The 16,493-nt window shown below is 64.5% G+C and overlaps 5 protein-coding genes across 5 annotated transcripts in view; 2 read left to right on the top strand and 3 right to left on the bottom strand.

The window, feature by feature from the left end:
* The window catches only part of CHLRE_17g739426v5 (uncharacterized protein), an 8,442-nt gene extending 7,187 nt beyond the window's left edge, over positions 1-1,255 (bottom strand). The window contains exons 1-3 of the mRNA XM_043072613.1: positions 993-1,255; positions 821-890; positions 57-167 (exon numbers count right to left, since the gene is read on the bottom strand). The gene's annotated coding sequence lies outside the window, so the exon portion shown is untranslated. The remainder of the gene's footprint in view (positions 1-56; positions 168-820; positions 891-992) is intronic.
* A 100-nt stretch (positions 1,256-1,355) lies between these two features.
* On the top strand, positions 1,356-7,971 carry CHLRE_17g739400v5 (uncharacterized protein). Its single transcript, XM_043072612.1, has 5 exons — positions 1,356-4,228; positions 4,657-4,810; positions 5,018-5,091; positions 5,452-5,828; positions 6,263-7,971. Exons 1-5 carry the CDS (start codon positions 1,584-1,586, stop codon positions 6,766-6,768), a joined length of 3,756 nt encoding a protein of 1,251 aa, XP_042915071.1. The 5' UTR covers positions 1,356-1,583; the 3' UTR covers positions 6,769-7,971.
* Positions 7,972-8,103: 132 nt separating this feature from the next.
* On the bottom strand, positions 8,104-12,505 carry CHLRE_17g739350v5 (uncharacterized protein). The gene is made up of 6 exons (XM_043072611.1): positions 12,217-12,505; positions 11,975-12,065; positions 11,567-11,754; positions 9,819-10,960; positions 9,433-9,523; positions 8,104-9,240 (listed from the first exon to the last, which is right to left on the bottom strand). The coding sequence occupies exons 1-6, from the start codon at positions 12,443-12,445 to the stop codon at positions 9,134-9,136; spliced, it is 1,848 nt and encodes a 615-aa protein (XP_042915070.1). The 5' UTR covers positions 12,446-12,505; the 3' UTR covers positions 8,104-9,133.
* Positions 12,506-12,605: 100 nt separating this feature from the next.
* On the top strand, positions 12,606-15,261 carry CHLRE_17g739300v5 (uncharacterized protein). The gene is made up of 5 exons (XM_001691467.2): positions 12,606-12,784; positions 13,028-13,088; positions 13,507-13,601; positions 14,020-14,151; positions 14,478-15,261. Exons 1-5 carry the CDS (start codon positions 12,716-12,718, stop codon positions 14,547-14,549), a joined length of 429 nt encoding a protein of 142 aa, XP_001691519.1. The 5' UTR covers positions 12,606-12,715; the 3' UTR covers positions 14,550-15,261.
* A 2-nt stretch (positions 15,262-15,263) lies between these two features.
* Positions 15,264-16,493, bottom strand: part of CHLRE_17g739250v5 (uncharacterized protein) — an 11,909-nt gene continuing 10,679 nt past the window's right edge. Inside the window, exon 20 of the mRNA XM_043072610.1 lies at positions 15,264-16,493. This exon is cut by the window's right edge and continues 283 nt beyond it. The gene's annotated coding sequence lies outside the window, so the exon portion shown is untranslated.

Below are 16,493 nucleotides of genomic sequence, written 5' to 3'. Positions count from 1 at the left end.
CTCGCCCACCCCTCCTCCCCACCTCTCCTCCCCCATCTCTCCTCCCTCCTCCCCACCTTGGTGCACAGCTGCTCCAGGTCCGCCGCCGCCACGGGGCCGCCGTTGCGGTAGATGATCTCCGCCTTGCTGCCGTCCGGCTGCCCGCTCTCCAGCAGCAGCAACTCGTCCTGGTGGGGGTGGTGGAGGTGGGAGTGGGGGTGGTGGGGTTGCATTCATGACTAGTTAACGAAGTGAAGGCGTAGCCAAGGAGGGCGGAGCCAGGTGGGGCTACATTCATGACTAGTTAAGGAAGTGGTAGACGGTAGACCATCTTGGGTGGGGGTGTGGGGTTACATTCATAGTTATTAACGAAGTGAAGGCGTAGCCAGGAGCGGGGGGGGGCGGAGGCAGGCGGCGATGTGGCGGGAGGGAGGGGGAATTGTAGATGCAGCGCAAACTAGGCTGAACTCAATGCAAAAGAGCGGAGGGGAAGGGATGTGAGTGTAGGTGGGAGGGGAGGCTTAGAAAGCAGAAGGAGAAAGGATCGGAACCCTGTGCTTGGTGGCCGTGGCACGTGTGTACGTGGGGTCGGTTGGGAGTTTTGAAGGGGGAGAGGAAGAATGGAGGAGGGGGTGCAGAAGCCCAAACCAAATCGAACCCAATGCAACGGCGGGGGGTGCCTGCCTGCCTTGAGGGGTGCACGGTCGCGGCGGCTGGCACGCCGCAGGCTGCCGGTCCGGTGGCCCCGAGGGAGGGGGCGGCCGAGTGTGTGTGCCGCGAGGTTTCACCGGTATCCCAGTTCCTGTCTCCCACGCCCCCAACTCCAGCCCCCTGTCCTCACCACTTCCGGTCCGAGGTTGTCTTCCAACGAGGGCTTTGCTGGTTGCTTGGTGGCCGCGGTGCTGCTTTTCCTGCTCAAGAGTTATCAGTGCGGGGGACGGTGGTCGATGCGTGCTGATGCCCTGATGGTCAGCAGAAAGGCAAGGCGTTCTGGCCCCAATGCCGTTGCTCACCCGCCGAAGAGTCCTCCTAGAAAGCCTTGACACGCCACACTGCGAGAGCTGCAAGTGGGTCCATCCGCTGGCTGGTAAGGCGCCGCACGCGAGCGCGGATGCGCGAGTGGACAAGAGACAAGCACCGGCTGCAACCCCGGCGTCGATGCTCTGCTATGCAGCGAGGCTGTCGGTGATCGAAATGTCATGCTAGCCATGTTGAAGATAAGCTAGGTGTGGAGCTCAGACGTGCATGCAAATTTGCCAAGCCGGAGAAGTGGGCGGTCAGTGATGACACAACGCAATATTAGCGCTGTATGGTCCAGTTGGAACATCATGACTGCTCAATGTTTGCAAAAGCTGCATGGACTTCTGATTTCACCCTCAGTCGGCTCTGCGCCTCTGCACTCCTTCCTTTGCTCCCACATCTGAAATAGAGTATTACAGCAATCTGAATACAAGAGGCAGGATAGAAACAGAGAGTTTGCAAAATTCGGGAAGAAAGTGTCGCGTTGACTACAGCAATAGCTCAGAGGGGTCGCCGCTGTCACTCACGTTACATCCTAATGCCGATACTGTAGTGGAGCAACAGCGCTTACCAGCCCAGTAAAAATGGCGCGACGCTGTCGGGCCTCGCTAGGCTCGTCGGTTGCTCTTCTCGCGCTAGTGCTAGTGCTGCTGCGGCCACACGAGCTCGCAGCTGAGCCAATCGTCGAAGGCAGCGACGTTGGCGAGGTGCACGCCGAGGGGTCTTGCAGCCCTGGCGACGCTTGGGAAGCCGGCGCTAGCGCTTGCCTGTCCGGGACACCGGCAGAGGAGCGGGTCGCGCCCGACAAATCCGCCGCTGCCACTGCTGCAGCAGCTCTTGGAGAATGTATGGACAACCAGACGCACTTTGAAATGTTAGAACCCTATAGCGCAGATGCCGCTGCTGCTGGTGACGTGCTGGTGGAGTCGGCGGTTGGCATCGGCGCCGGCGTCGTCAGTGACGGCGCCGCCGCCGTCAGTGATGGCGCCGCCGGCGTCAGTGACGGTGGCGGCGGCGTCAGTGACGGTGGCGGCGGCGTCAGTGGCGGTGGCGGCGGCGTCACTGCCACTGCCGGCGGCCGTGGCGGCGGCACCCGCTCCTGGGACTGGCTCAGACAGCTGGCGGCGGCAGACTCCGCCGCTGCCGCCACTGCCGCCGCCGCCGCGGCCGCAACAGCATCCCACGCTTCCGCCGCCGGTGCAGCCGCCGCCGCTTCTGCGTCCACTACCGCTGCCATGGCTGCCCAGGCGGCGGCAGTTGCGAACGCACTCCCGGGTTCTGCGCCCGCCGCCGCCGCCGGGGCCGCCGCCGCCGCCGCCGCAGACCACGCTGGTGGCTCGGGGCTAGCCGGCCGGCTGGAGTCGGCGCTGGGTCCTGACGCCCAGGAGCTCGAGCGAGCCGCCATCGCCAAGGCGGTCGCGGCGGCGGTGCGCGGCACAGGCGGCGGCGGTGGCAGGCGCGCGCCGCATCTGCAGCAGCAGCAGCAGCAGCAGCGGGCCGCCAGTACACCGCAGAGCGCCGGCAGCCCGCCGCCGCCAGCCGCCGCTGGCGTGGCGGCTGCGGCGCACGAGGCCGCTGCCGCTGGCGTGGCGGCGGAACATGAGCTAGTTGCTACTGTTGCTGCTGCTGTTGCTGCTGAGGTGGCGGCGGCTGCGGCTGTGGCGGCGGCCGGGCCGCAGGCCCACAGCCTGGCGCCCCCATTGCAGGCGTCTCCAGGTGGCGGCGGCGGTTGCGGCGGTGGCGGCGGTGGCGGCGGCGGGGGTGGCGGCAGCGGGGGCTTTGAAGGCATGCGGCAGCTGCTGCGTGCGAACCTGCGGGCCCTGCACACTGACATCGTGTCGGGGCGCCTCAGACACATGGCAGGACTGCTGTGGCCGCCGGCGTCCGCAGGTGCAGGTGCAGATGCGGCGGCACATGCAAACGAAAATGCAGCTGCAACGGCGGCGGCGGCGGCGCCGGTGGCAAGCCCGACGGAAGCACGGCACGCAGCAGCCCTAGGGCTGGGAGCCGCCGCCGTGCAGTCGCCTGGAGATGCGGCGGCAGTGGCTCCCGACGCAGCGGCGGCCGCGGTGGAGGCGGCAGTGGGCGGGCACGCGGCCGGGAGCCCGGTGCTGGTGCTGGCGGCGGCGGCGGCGGCGGCGGTTGGCCTCGCGGTGGGGTTCCTGCTGGGGGCGGCCTGGGGAAGCCGCCGTAGTAGCCGCCAGCGTGCTACTGCCGCGGCCGTAGCAACAGGAACAGCTGCGGCAGTAGCAGCAGCGGCGCAGCCGCTGGCATCATCTGCGCCGGAGGCGGCAGTGCTGCGTGATCAGGGACAGGGACAGGGACAGGACCCGTGCTGCTCTCCCGGCACCGCGGAGATGGTTGGGAGGAAGCAGCACGGGCCGCAGCCGTCCACGTCGGCCGGCGACGTCAAGGCGCTGTTCGGGGGCGCCGGCGAGGATCCGGTGCCGCTGGCGGCGGCGGCGGCGGCGGCGGGCGACGGCAGGCAGGAGGCGGCGGCGGCGGCGGCCGCGCGGGCGCTGTCTCCAGCGGGCCCCCAGGGCGCGAGTGGAGCGGGCGGACGACGGCGGCATGCACAGCAGGAAGGAAAGGAGGTGGCGGAGGGTACGGCGGCGGCGGAGGAGGTGGAGGAAATTCCGGCGCCGCCCGCCCCAGCGTCCGCAGCCGCACCAATGCGCTACCAGCTGCCAGGTACGGCGGGCCTGGCGGCGGCGGCGCCGCCGCCGCCGCCACAGGACACGCCGCTGGCGGCGCCAACAGCGGTGGCGGCTGCGGCGGCGGCTGGGCAGCCAGAGGTGCTTGCGGCGGCGGCGGTATTGCTGGACGCTTTGGCCCGACAGACGGAGGAGGCGGCGGCGCCGCCGGGGGAGCGAGATGCGCTGGCGGCGGCGGCAGCAGCCCTGTTGCGGCGGCGGCAGCAGCAGCAGCAGGAGATGACGTCGCCGGGGCCAGGGTGCAAACCGCCTGGGCCGTACGACATCGTGCTGTCTGGCAACGGTAACGGTACCAACAGCGGTTGTATCAACGGTAACGGTAACGGTTTCAACGGCATGCTGGTGGCCTGCGCCAGCCCGTACGGCGGCCAGCTGGTCAGCCAGCCGCCTCATCCGTACGGCGGCGGCGGTTGCGGCGGCGCAATGGTGGTTGGCGGCGGCGGCGGCGCGCAGCGCGCGTGGCCGGCGGACACGTCGGCTCTGGTGATGGCGGCGGCGGTGGAGTCCTTCGGCAGGTAGGTGGGGCTGGCGGCAACGCCAGTGCACACACGGTGTGTGTTTCTGTCGATTGTCGAGAACGGTGTGCAGCAGCACGGCTGGGGGCGAGACGGCGAGTCTGTCCACAGTTGTGGTTCCAGTGTGCATAGATGCAGGGCCCCGCACCGTGGGACTGCGCCAGGGTTTGTGTACTTCTGTGTGGCTTGGTGGTGACATGGCCGGCCCCTGCGCACTCGTGTGCCGCCAGCCCCCGTGTGTCGTGCGTGCCACAACTGCGGAAACCACCTCACTCCTGCTTTACCTAAACCCCACCACCTCCCTCCTCCACCTCCTTCACCGCCTCCTCACCACCTCCTCCACCACCGCCTCCTCACCACCTCACCACCTCCTGCACCGCCTCCTCCACCACCTCCTCATCACCGCCTCCTCACCTCCATGCACACAGGCATATGACCGAGGTGCGCAGCGCCGTCAGCGAGGCGGCGGCGGCGGTGGCGGAGCTGACGGGCGGCGTGCGCGAGAACAGCGGCCTGCTGCGGCGGCGGCAGGCGGCCGCGGACTTGGCGGCGCAGAGGGGGATGGCGGCGGCGGCCATGCAGGTGCGTGGCGTGTGTGTTAAGAAATTCGAAACGAACGTGTGTGTGTGTGTTGTGTGTGGGGGGGGGCAGGTGTTGAGTTCTTTTGCGCTGCGTTGTCGCGGGGAAGGCACAGTCGTGGGCGCCGTCGTGAGTGCCTGAAACTCCCCGCCCATTCCGCCACCACAAACCCCACGTGTGCCTGTCTCCCACCCCCACTCCCACCCCCAGCGAGGCATGGTGGTCATGTGGGCAGCCCTGGCGGGGGGCTCCTTGCGCTGGGGCCGCGTGCACGAGGTGGTCGGGTGCGTGGGTGGTCGGGTGCGTGGGTGGTGGGGTGCGAGGGTGGTGGGGGCGAGGGTGGTGGGGTGCGTAGGTGGTGGGCGCGAGGGTGGTGGTGGGTGAGGGTGATGGTTTTGAAGGGTACAGAGGCGGTGGTGAGGTCATGAACGCTTGGGGGTGTCGGCGGCTCTGGGTATGGTGGCAGTGGCACGGACATCTGACAGGTGTCACTCACATCCACGCATGCGCTCTATCGCGCGACTGCTGCTTTGCAAGCATGTCGGTCGCGCTGCATGCGCATACACGACATCCATGAACCACGGGAGGCACCCCTGCAAACCCCCGTTTCCTCCTTTCGTTGCTCCCCGGCCCCGACACTGCAGCCGCTGCTCCGTACGGCCGGCGGCGGAGCGGCTCGCCGCGGCTGCGGCGGCGGCGGCTCGCAGCGCCGCCAGCAGTGGCGGCGGCGCCGCCGCCGCCGCCAGCAGCATGCCACTCGCCGCGGGCGCCTGGGGCCGCGTTCGAGCCACCATATTCAAGGCATCCAAGCTCGCCTCTGCAGCCGCGACCCTCGCCAGGGGCGGCGCCGGCGGCGCCGCCGCGGTGGCGGCTGACGCCGCCGCCAGCGCCGCGGCGGCGGCGATGGGCGGTGGCGGCAGCGGAGGGGCGGCGGCGGCGGCGACGCGCGGCTGGCTTGCTGGCGGCGCGGGGTGGGGGCCGGCGTGGCTGCGGCAGGCGCTGTGCTACTGCCATGAGCTAGGTGGGGTGGGTGTGGCGGATGTGAGTGTCTTGGGTTGGGTCAATGTTGTAAATGGGTTGTATATCACCAGACCATGCTAAACCAGACTAAGCAAAGCGCAGGGTTCAAAAGACGAAGGACTGAGTGCCAGTCACGCACGCACATGCCGCACACGCGCGCATGCGGGTCTACCGCACGCATTGCCGCCCCCCCACCCACCTGACCGCCCGCCCGACGACCCACTCCCCATCCGACGCCCACCCCAACTCTGGTGTCGGGCTCGGCGCCCATACCCGTATCCACCACCTTCACCCACACGTCCTCCCACTGCAACGTCCTCCCGCAAACACACTTCACCCCTCATAAACTCACTTCACCCCTTCCCACACGCTTCCCTCCTTCCCACACATTTTACTCATCCCTCCCACACCCTTCACCCCTCCCCCACCATGCAGGCCTGTACTCGGTGGGGCTGGCGGCGCTGGCCTACGTCGTACTGCCGCTGCTGCGCCGCACGCTGGCCGTGGACCTTCGGACCAGCTGGGCTCTGGATGTGCCGCTGCTGCTGGGGGCGGTGTGGGGCGCCGTGGGGGCTCACGTGGTGACGGCGCTGGGCGGCCTGTGGACGGTGTGGCTGGCGGGCTGGTGGGGCTGGTGCGCCGCGGGCATGGCGCTGCACGCGTGGCGGCTGGGCGGCGGCGGCGGCGGTGCGGGTGGAGGAGGAGGAAGGGGTGGGGGAGGTGGGGATGGGAAGGGAAGGGAGGGAGGGGAAGGGGGCGTGGGGTGGCTGGGCGTGGCGGCGCTGGCTGGCGAGGCGGTGGTGCTGCCGCTGCTGCTGGGGCTGCTGCCGTACGCGGGCTGGGCACGGCCGCTGCACTTTGGGCTGGAGGAGGCGTGGTGGGCGGTGCGCAGGGCGGCGGCGGGCTGGCTGGGCGGCGCGGCGGCGGCGCCGCCGTTGTGAGGGCGCGGCGCGGCTCGGTTGTGTTCGCGACATCTAGCCAGACAGGCGTCGTGTTCATTTGGCGTTGATGGCGATGTGTTTGTTGGGTTGCACAATCAACGAAATAGAAACGAGACCCGACATGTGTTGTGTATATGTACGTGTGTGTGGATGCGTGTGCATTCGTGTGAATATGTGGGGGCGCTGCGCCATCGAAATATGGCTGGGTTTCAAGCTGAGGTGGGATTGAAGCGCGCGCGACACGCGGCCACACAACACACGCACGGCCATGCGACAGCCAGTGCGTGGGCACGATACTGCGGGAATGAAGACGTCGGCGGGACGAGCGGCGGCCGCCTGGGGCTTCTGGGCGGAGGAGTGCGGACACGTGCTGGCATGCGGGGCGCGGGTCGGAGTGGGAGTGTGTGGAACAGAGGACGACGCCGACACCAGGGGAGGGCCTGGCCAGTACCACCCTGTGACTGTAGAGGAACGAGCTTATGAGCATGAGGAGGCAAGCGGGGTTGGCGGGCGGCACAGGCTTGGAATTGGGAGGAGGGCCCGCCTCTTGTCATTCGTGCTGTACCCGGCGCCTGCTGGTGCCGAACATCTTGACTGGCGGCCATGCCACACACGTCCATGAGCCCAAGGCCGACCATCGACCCTTTTATCGGATTACCGGGGCGTGCTCTTAAGCTTACAATTGCGTTCGTCCATATGATGTTCGGGTTTTGTGTGCCGAAGGAGATTGGTCGAGTTCCTCCCAGGATTATGTGAAGCATCCCGGGATTGATTTGACACGGTCGCCAGCTTTTACGGCCGGCGGCAGTCTTGTCGCCAGGACCCACACCAAGCCCTGGCCGCTACAGTTTAGCATCATTTCATGTAGTATCCATGACATCAGTAGGCGACGCTCACGCTTGTACGCAACTACGGTGCCGATGTGGCCAGATGTGGCCGGCCGCTTTCCAGAGGCCAAACGTTCTGCAAAATTGTGCCTGCGCATGTGTGCTAGTGCTTGTGCTATTGGGCGGAGCGTTGAGAGGGGTGTTCTGGGCACGGAGATGAAATCTTGAGTCCCGCACACCACGCACACACTCCGCGTGACGAAACCTTGGAACCCCCAACCCCGACAACCGACCCTGAACTTTGAGGGCCCATAATTTCGAAGTTACTACCCTGGTTGAAACACTGAAAGTGGATTTGGAATTTCCTCACCAAGCTTTTCCTTTCTAGAAAATGGGGCCTTTCCCAGTCGAAACTACGGTACCCCTCCCCCCCCCCGCACCACTTCCCTTGACTCTCCAGGGCTCAGCCCTTTTCCCAGCTGTTCCAAGGCTGACACCAAGGCAACGCCTTAGATATGAGTTGCTTGCAAGGCGATGTGGTCTTCTGTCCGCAAAGTCAGGGTGCCAAACTGGCCCCGCCCTCGCGTTCCTGCCGCGCAAGGCAGCTACCGGTAGTTGTTGGTGTTGGAGAATGCTACAAGATAACAAGACCTTGACCGGCTTGCGCCGTACCATTCCATCCGCTATCCCCAGATCCCCGCTACCCCTCCCCCCCGGCCATTCTACGGAGGAGCGCCAGCATGAGCACCCGTCTGAAGCCGAGCTACGTACGGCCATGCGCCCCAACAGCTTAGCCTAGCCGGGCGAGCCCTCTATTCCAGGCCTGCGTGACCGGAGTGAGCCTGAAACGGACCCACTCTTGTCAAGAGATCTCGACACGTAGTCTCCACGCCAAGGAGATGTATTGCCTACCGGCATGCCTGCTGCCTCTTACGTCGTTCCGCAAGGCCGCCGAAAACGGCTGTTCCTCACAGCTAGCCTAGAGCCAAGCAGCATGCAGCAGCAGCTGCAGCAGCACCTGCCTCTCATATATAGCCCCTCATGCAACGGCGGCCGTGGCACGGAGGGAAGCGGTCACAGTGACACAGGCACAGAGCCTCTCTATACATATGTTACATGTAGGGAGCGGGTCTTTCAGTCCCAGCTGATGTCAAGCTACCAACCAACAATCCCTGCACCTAACATACGGGACACGTACACACAATCTACTGTACACACGCACGCAGCTACATTTTGCCTGCTAACTGCCATCACCACGCACGGGGGTGCGGATTTGCCAAACGCCTCTACGGCCCGCACAATCACCCAGGGGAGGCGCACAACTGCCCATGGCGTGTCCCAAACCATCACAACTTTTACAATCGCACATATGCATTGTAATACATCACGATACCGTGAACGCCACTAATGCAACACATATGACACCAGTCAACAGGGGCACAGGCCCACCCGCCACGTTTGCGTTCATGTTTCCCACGTGACCCCACGCCTGCTGCTAGTTTCCCACGTGACCCCATGCCTGCTGTTAGTTCAGCCGCTCACAGCGGCACGGCGCCGCGCAGCGCCCGAAGCGCCGCTGTGACGTTGCGGTTGGCACACTCGGGCAAGCGGCACACGAAGAAGATGGGGATGGCAGACGCCAGGCCTGCGGCGTGAGAGCGCGAGTCAAGGCGTTTGGGAGATGATCCCGGATGGGGATCGCGTGCCGCGTTGCTGCAGCCCCATCACAGCCCCAAGCCGCCAGCCCCAGGCCCCCAGGCCCCAGGCCCCAGGCCCCGCCCCCGCCCCCGCCGAGCAACTTGCCCACCCACCCAAGCAGCCAGCCAGCCCCACTCACTGAGCACGAAGCCTGCCGCCAGCGCCCCCAGCAGCACGTCAAAGCACTGGTCGTCCGTCAGGTGCAGCTGCGTGCACAGCGCGCCCGCCACCTGTGTGGGCAGAGCAACAGGAGGAGTGCATGTGTGCGTGTGTGAGTGTGTGTGTGTGTGTGTGTGTGTGTTAAACACAAAACAAATGGAACAAAGCCGCCAAACACGCGTGCGCAGTTACGGACAAATACCTACGCCGGTTATGTGTGTGTGTGTGTGTGTGTGTGTGTGTGGGGGGGGGGGGGGGGTGTGTGTAGGAGGAGGAAAGGACATACGCGTGTGCCCACGTACCGTACGTGACACACGGCCATTGGAACATATACACCCAACACACATAACCACGCCAATCGCGCACCTGGTTGAGGATCATGTTGATGGCCAAAGGAGCCACCAGGCCCAGCACTGAGGGGCACAGCACACAGAACCACAGCGGCGGTGCCGCAGAGAAAGCCGCCGGCAGCGCCGCCGCCACAGCCGCTGCCACCGCCGCGGCGGCGGCTGCCGCCGCCGCGGACGCGCCGGTGCCGGCGCCGCCGCTTACGCCGCCCTCCGCGGCGTCCCACTGCTGCTGCTGCTCCTCCTCGGCGTCCTCAACCACGGCGTCGGTGGCGCCAAGGCGGGCGCTTTGGCGGCCTGTGAAGCGGTCATCAACGCTGTTGGCGTCGGCGGCCTCTGCCTCAGCCTCGGCCGTCTCAACAGCATCATCGGCGGCGTTGGCAGCGCTCTCGCCGGCAGTAGCACCAGCACCACCAGCAGTAGCAGCAGGATCGGCAGTAGCATCCGGGCGGCGCTGTTTCTGCCCCACGTACGTGTCGACCTTGTGGGCCACGTGCTGCCGCTGCTGCATGGCAGTAGCCGCAGCGGCGGCGGCGGATTCCTGCGCCGCCACGTCACCATCATCCAGTTCCTCAAAGGCGCGCTGCTGCGCACCCCCCTCCTCCTCGCCCTCCTCCTCCCCCTCCCCCAGCAGCTGCGCGTGCGCGGCCCCCTGTCCCTGTCCCTGTCCCTGCCCCGCCGCCTGCCCCGCCGCGGCCCCCAACTCCGGCTCTGCCACGCCCGCATAGGCCGCTGCCTCGCGCTCCTCCTCCTCCACATCCTCGTCTCCGTTTCGCTCGCTCAGCAAGAAGCCGCCATCGCCATCGCCAACAACATCAACCCCAACACCAGCCGCCGCCTGCGACAGCCGGCGCCGCGGCTGACGGCTGCCATCAGCGCCGCCGGCAGTAGCACCTCCAGTGGCGGCTGTAGCAGACGCACCGGCAGTAGCAGCGGCAGTAGCGGCGTTGGCGCGCGGCGCCACGTCAGCCGCCAGCTGCCCGAACACGCGGCTGGCGAGCTGCTCTGTCAGGAAGGCTGTCTGGGGCAGCGTGCTGCTACTGCCGCTGGTGCCGCTGGTGCCGCTGATGACGCTGCTACTGCCGCCTCCCCACACGGCCGCAGCCATGCCAGCGTCCAGGAGTAGGCGGCCGGCGGAGACGTCGTATACGGCGTAGGGGCCTGCGGGGCACGAGCAGCAGCCCGGGGGGGGGGCTGAGTGGAGGGCGGGTTGCTTGCAATCCACCATTCAATCCACCATTCCCTTAAGAGCTGGGTTGGGGGGTCACTGTTGACGATAGCCACTGAGTGCCTCGGGGTTGCCGCGTCCAGTCCCAGACTTGTGAAGAGGGGAAAGTCAAAAGGTGGGTGCCGGGCTGGGCGCAATGCAGGAGCACGTCACAGCACTGCCCGAGGGGGACCGGGAGGGACTCTCAGCCACAGCAGCCACCACCCAGCCACAGCATCCCGTAACACGGAAACAGGGTTTCCCGGAAAAAGCTGACAATAACTGACACAAGGAGCAATGACGGCGGCACGCGTGCCGTGACGCCGCGGCCGTCTGCACCTCCCCCCCCCCCCCACAACGTTAACCCCCCCACACCCACAACACACAACGCGACGCAACACAACTTGACACACCTCAACACAACGCAACACAACACAACACAACACACACAAACACACACACACACACACACACACACGCCGCCCCGGGACCACTCACGCATTGTATGTCGCACAGTCCGCGTGTCCCCTATCTCGTGTTTCCCAACACACGCCGCCTACCTGCGGCGCCTGCCGGGCGTGTGAACGTGTCCAAGGTGATGGGGTACAGGCGCCGGCCCAGCGCCGCCTCCACGGCCGCAGCGCCCGTGTTCATGAGCCGTAGCGGCAGCGCCAGCGCCGCCAGCGGGCTAGTGCTGGGGCTAGTGGGGGTGGCGGCTAGGGAGATGTAGGGCTGGGCCTCGGCGCGACTGCGGGCAGTGCGCGGATGAGGGGGGCACAGCAGGGGACACATTGCGTTGAGCTGTTGGAGTGGATCGGGAGTACCATAATTGTAAGTGTTTGGGAAGGGGTTGAAGATGCAACGGTCAGGGGCTCCGGAGCGGCGCGATCTTGGGCGTGGGGGCAAGCTCGCCTCGACAGGCTGGGGGGCTGGGAGCAAGAGTAGCACGACATGAGGGCAGCGCTCACCGTGTGGGAGTGCCGCGGCCGGCGGTGACGACCACCAGCGCCCGGTACTGCGGCAGCTGGGTCAGGACCTCTTCGTAGCTCTCGCGACCCTCTGCGTGGGGAGGCAGCGATAGCGAGAGGAGAGAGAGACAGCGACCCGAGAGGGGGAACGGTAGTGACGCGTCAGCGACGGTTGAGCGCGGTTCAGCGAGCGAGACTCCGAGACTGAAGAAGCTGTGCATTGCTGGATACCCATTTCGCACCGGTGAGCTGAATCAGGCCGGGGCCGCTGAAGAGGCGCCCCAACAAATGAGAGTCGCTCCTGAATGCTTTCTCGCTCGATGCCAGCGGGCAGCCGCCCCGGCCATGGGAGATACTAGGAAGCCACCGGTGCAGGAACGGCTTGGGCTCAAGAAGGAGAACCGAGCAAACGACACAGAGCCCTAGCAGAAGCGACAGCCCTGTGATTATCGACCTGTAGACTCTGGCCATTTTTTAAGTACGCGTATACAAAGCAGCTCTTATGAGCGCAGCTGCACATAGAAGTCTAAAATCGGGCAGGCAACCGAAAGTTCACCGGTAATGCCCAATGCACACAAAACCCGAGGCCATAAACCCGATCAATTACCTAATTTGCTCATGTTACCCGCCTGCAGTATTATTTTGCTGTCCCTACTGGCGGTTTGGGCCCTAGTAGAGCCTGCGCGTGCAGCGTCTGCAACTTGCTCCGCGACCAGCAGTTCTGGGCCTGGATCCTGCAGCATGAAGTATAGCCAGCATGAAATTCGCATGCCAGCCATGAAGCGCGGCTGCCATTTGGTGACCGACCGGGTAAGCACCGTGCTGCCTTGCAGCCGCTCTCTGGGCCCTATATTTATTGCTGGTACATGGTGTAGACTATCTTAGATGTCGGGGCTTGAGTCTTGGCTCCGGCGGTCTCCTCTCGAGGACGGGGTCGGCCTTCCAACCCCGGGCAACACCCGCGGGACGAGACTCCCTTGACGGCTAAGTCACAGGGGCCACAGCTGCGGCTCTCTGGGTCTGGGTGACCATGCCCCCAAGCTGCACGTGCAGATACTCAAGGAGATCGGGTCATCACTGTCCGGATACAAAGTGGGGCTTGCCAACGTCTTCAGTGAGTGGGGAAAGGGCGAGACGGCCAGAGGGGGGTGTTCTGACAGACTGACAGCAAGGTTGTAAGCGGTCGGGATGCGGGATTGCCGGACGTAGGCCAGTGAAGCTTATCACCGTGTTACCGCGATTGACGTGTGAGGCCGGGGCTATCTCACTCGCCAGCATCTCATCACGGCGGGCCTTAAGTCTCTGGACTCAGCAGGTTGTCATCTAGGTGCTGGCCACCCCATGCTGCCTGGGCACGCAGCCACAACACTACACATACCCTCCCTCCCTACCCTACCCTACCCTACCCAACCTACGCTACCCCTCCCCTCCCCCCAACCCTCCCCCCAACAACGCGTCTGCTAAACTACTGTTCCTGGCTACGCCTTCACTTCTTAGTAATCATGAAATGTAACCCCTGCCCGCGCATGCAGTCCAGCACACCAGTGCCTCCCTCACAATTAATGAGAACGCGGACCCCGACGTGCGCAAGGACATGGAGACCTTCCTCTCCCAGACAGTGCCCGAGGTGGGGGTTGCAAATACCAGCCCAAACTAAACCGAACCCAATGCAATAGAGCGAGGAGGAGAGCGTGGGGGGTGGGGGGCCAGCCGGGGTCCTGCGCGTGCTTGTGGGGTTGTGCGTGTACCAGCCCTACCAGGTGCGGGTGCGTCGGCATTGGGTGGGGTGGGGGTGGGGCAGGGCGGGTTAAGCTCTTTCCAAGCCCATTGTACGCGTGCCTTCATGTACGGTTGTGGGCTCGAGTCAATTTTGGGAATGGCCACAATCCAACAACCAATGTGTCCTCGGGCTTATTTGTCTTTCACCATACCTCTTTCTTGGACTGGAGGAAACACTTGTACGCCCCCGTTCACCCTTGCCCCTACTGCTGCATGCACACCCACCCACCCACCCACACACTCACCCACGCACCCACCTCGGTCAGGGCCGCGGCGCCCCCTGGGTGCACACGGACGAGGGGCCAGACGACATGCCGGCGCACGTCAAGAGCTCCATGTTCGGCGCCAGTCTCACCATCCCCATCACACAGGGCCGCCTGAACCTGGGCACGTGGCAGGTGCGGGCGCCGTGGGAGGGGCGTGGGCGGAGGAGAGGGGTGGGGCGTGGTGGCGCGGGATGGAGAGGCAGGGGGCGGCAGGGATAGGGGGCGTGGGGCAGGGGAAGGGAGCTTGTGCCTGCAATGGCATGCCGATAACGGCGTCTCAGGGGCATAGGCGGCCCTGAGTAATGCAGTAACACACAGCACAGCAACTCCCCGGCAAATCCCCGGCAACACCATGTCGATCAGCGTCCATTTCCTTCTTCACACACTGTGCTGTGCTGTGCCGTGCTGTGCTCTGACTGTGCTGATGCTGCTGCGCATGCTGCGGGGGATCCACACAGGGCATCTGGCTGTGCGAGCACCGGGACCACGCGTCCGGCCGCAACATCATTGTGACGCTGCAGGGCGAGTAGGGGAGTGAGGAGCGGGAGTGGAACGGGCGGGGTGGTGAGGGGCGGGGTGGTGAGGGATGGGGTAGATAGCTTCGTCCAAGCTGGATGAGCAGCCGTAGCCCAGCAGGTACAGCGGGTGCGGGCGATGATGAAGCGGGGGATAATTACATTGGTAGTTGGTGATCACGAGAACCGAGCCCAGAACGTGCTGGGCAGCATTGCAAGCTGCTGGAATATGCACGTGGAAGATGGGCAAACATGAGTTTGGAGGCATTGGTGGGGTGGCCCCAGTGCCTCCGCAGAAGCCGACGCAACGTTATTTTGTTGTCATTGTTTTGTCATTGTTGGTATCAGTGACTTGGTGTTGGGAATGGAGGAGTAGTGTGACGAAGTGTCCAGGCGCATGAAAGGGTGTTAGGGTGGATCGATGTAAGGATGGACGTGGCGTGAATGAGGTTGGGGTGGACGGGGTAAGCGTGGTTGAGGGCGGTAGTCCAAACCTGGCGCTGAAGACGGTATGTAAACATGCTCTTGATGCACGACTAGGGCATGATTAGGTTATGACAAGGATGAATTATCAATGAATGGATGAGAGCAAGTAGGCCGCGAACCGCGATGGCGAGGTCTGAACCTGCCTGTTGTGACTGCGGGGCTCAACGGTGGGCGATCGCCGCACACGGCTTTCTTTGTGGCGCCGAGCCATATATACTCCACTCATTCATGAAATGATATCTATGGCGTGTCACAGGAAGGAGTTGAAGACGCTTCTGTCTTGCACTGATAGTGCCTGCTGCTGTGAGCCACCCGCACCACCCGCACGCCTACATGCGGCTGGCACTGACTGTGACAGTGACAGCCGGCAGCTGGCGCACAACCTCTGCAGCCACACAAGCCGCACCCCAGCAGGCCCCATCCACCTGGCCCCGTCAGCAACACCGAATGCACCCCTGCACCATGCTAGGTTGGAGGAGATCCCAAATCAGAGGAATCACCAGACGAGAGGATCTTCCAGTCTGAAGCCAGCTGTAGCCATCTCTACACACGCGCATGCACCATGCGTCCATGCACCATTCTCCAGGTCCGGATGCAGCACCACGGCAACGTCTAAACAATCACCGCAGGAATGCCTAAGATTGCACATGCCTGATTCCTCGAGGTGCTGCCAGGCCCGAAATCGCAAAACCTCCTCACCTCCTGCATCACCGGTACTTCTCATCACAAACCTCCCTCACCCCCTTGCTCTTAACCCCCTGTTGTGCCTCTTTGAGCCTCTGGTTTCTCATTAGGAGTGGTGGAAGCCACGCCCCCTGCTCTAGCAATAGGGTCGCACTGCTCCCCCCCACTGCTGACTGTGTTCCACATGGTCCACCCTTGGGTCCACCGGCTTCCATTGTTCAGTAAAACTACTATTGGCGTAAACTGTGCTACCGCATACCGGTATATAAATCGTCCACGGTGCGCCATCTCATCTCAGCCCCGTGACTGCCGTCGTGAGACCCACCTTTGGCCTGACGTGTCGCACTAAGCAGCAGTGCACACACACCACGCTGTGTGCAACACCACATCAACACCCCCCGCCGCCGCCACCGGTCCGCTGCCACCGCTGCACGAGGGGCTGCCAACAATCAAAGCAGGTCCTCTGCAGGGAGCTCTGCGTCATGACGGCGGGACACACACACACACACCGTACCATACGCCATGCCACGCCCCTTCCACCCCCTCATGGTCCACTCGTGACCCGCCCTTGAGTTCAACCCTGTTCACGTTGACATATTATTACGTTTAGCAATCACCAAATCCTCCGAGCTTTGTACCCACACACCCCGTGGAATCAATGGCATGGGCCCGCAACCCCACCGTTTCCTCACAAGCTGCCCATCACTTTACCGCCATCCATGAAACCGCGCAGCCCAACCGCTACAGCGCTTCTCTCCCATCCACCACATCCTTGTCACCACAGCAACA

The sequence above is a fragment of the Chlamydomonas reinhardtii genome, chromosome 17 (assembly GCF_000002595.2).
Source record: "Chlamydomonas reinhardtii strain CC-503 cw92 mt+ chromosome 17, whole genome shotgun sequence".
Taxonomy (NCBI): domain Eukaryota; kingdom Viridiplantae; phylum Chlorophyta; class Chlorophyceae; order Chlamydomonadales; family Chlamydomonadaceae; genus Chlamydomonas; species Chlamydomonas reinhardtii.
This window is presented reverse-complemented; position numbering and strand designations above follow the sequence as displayed.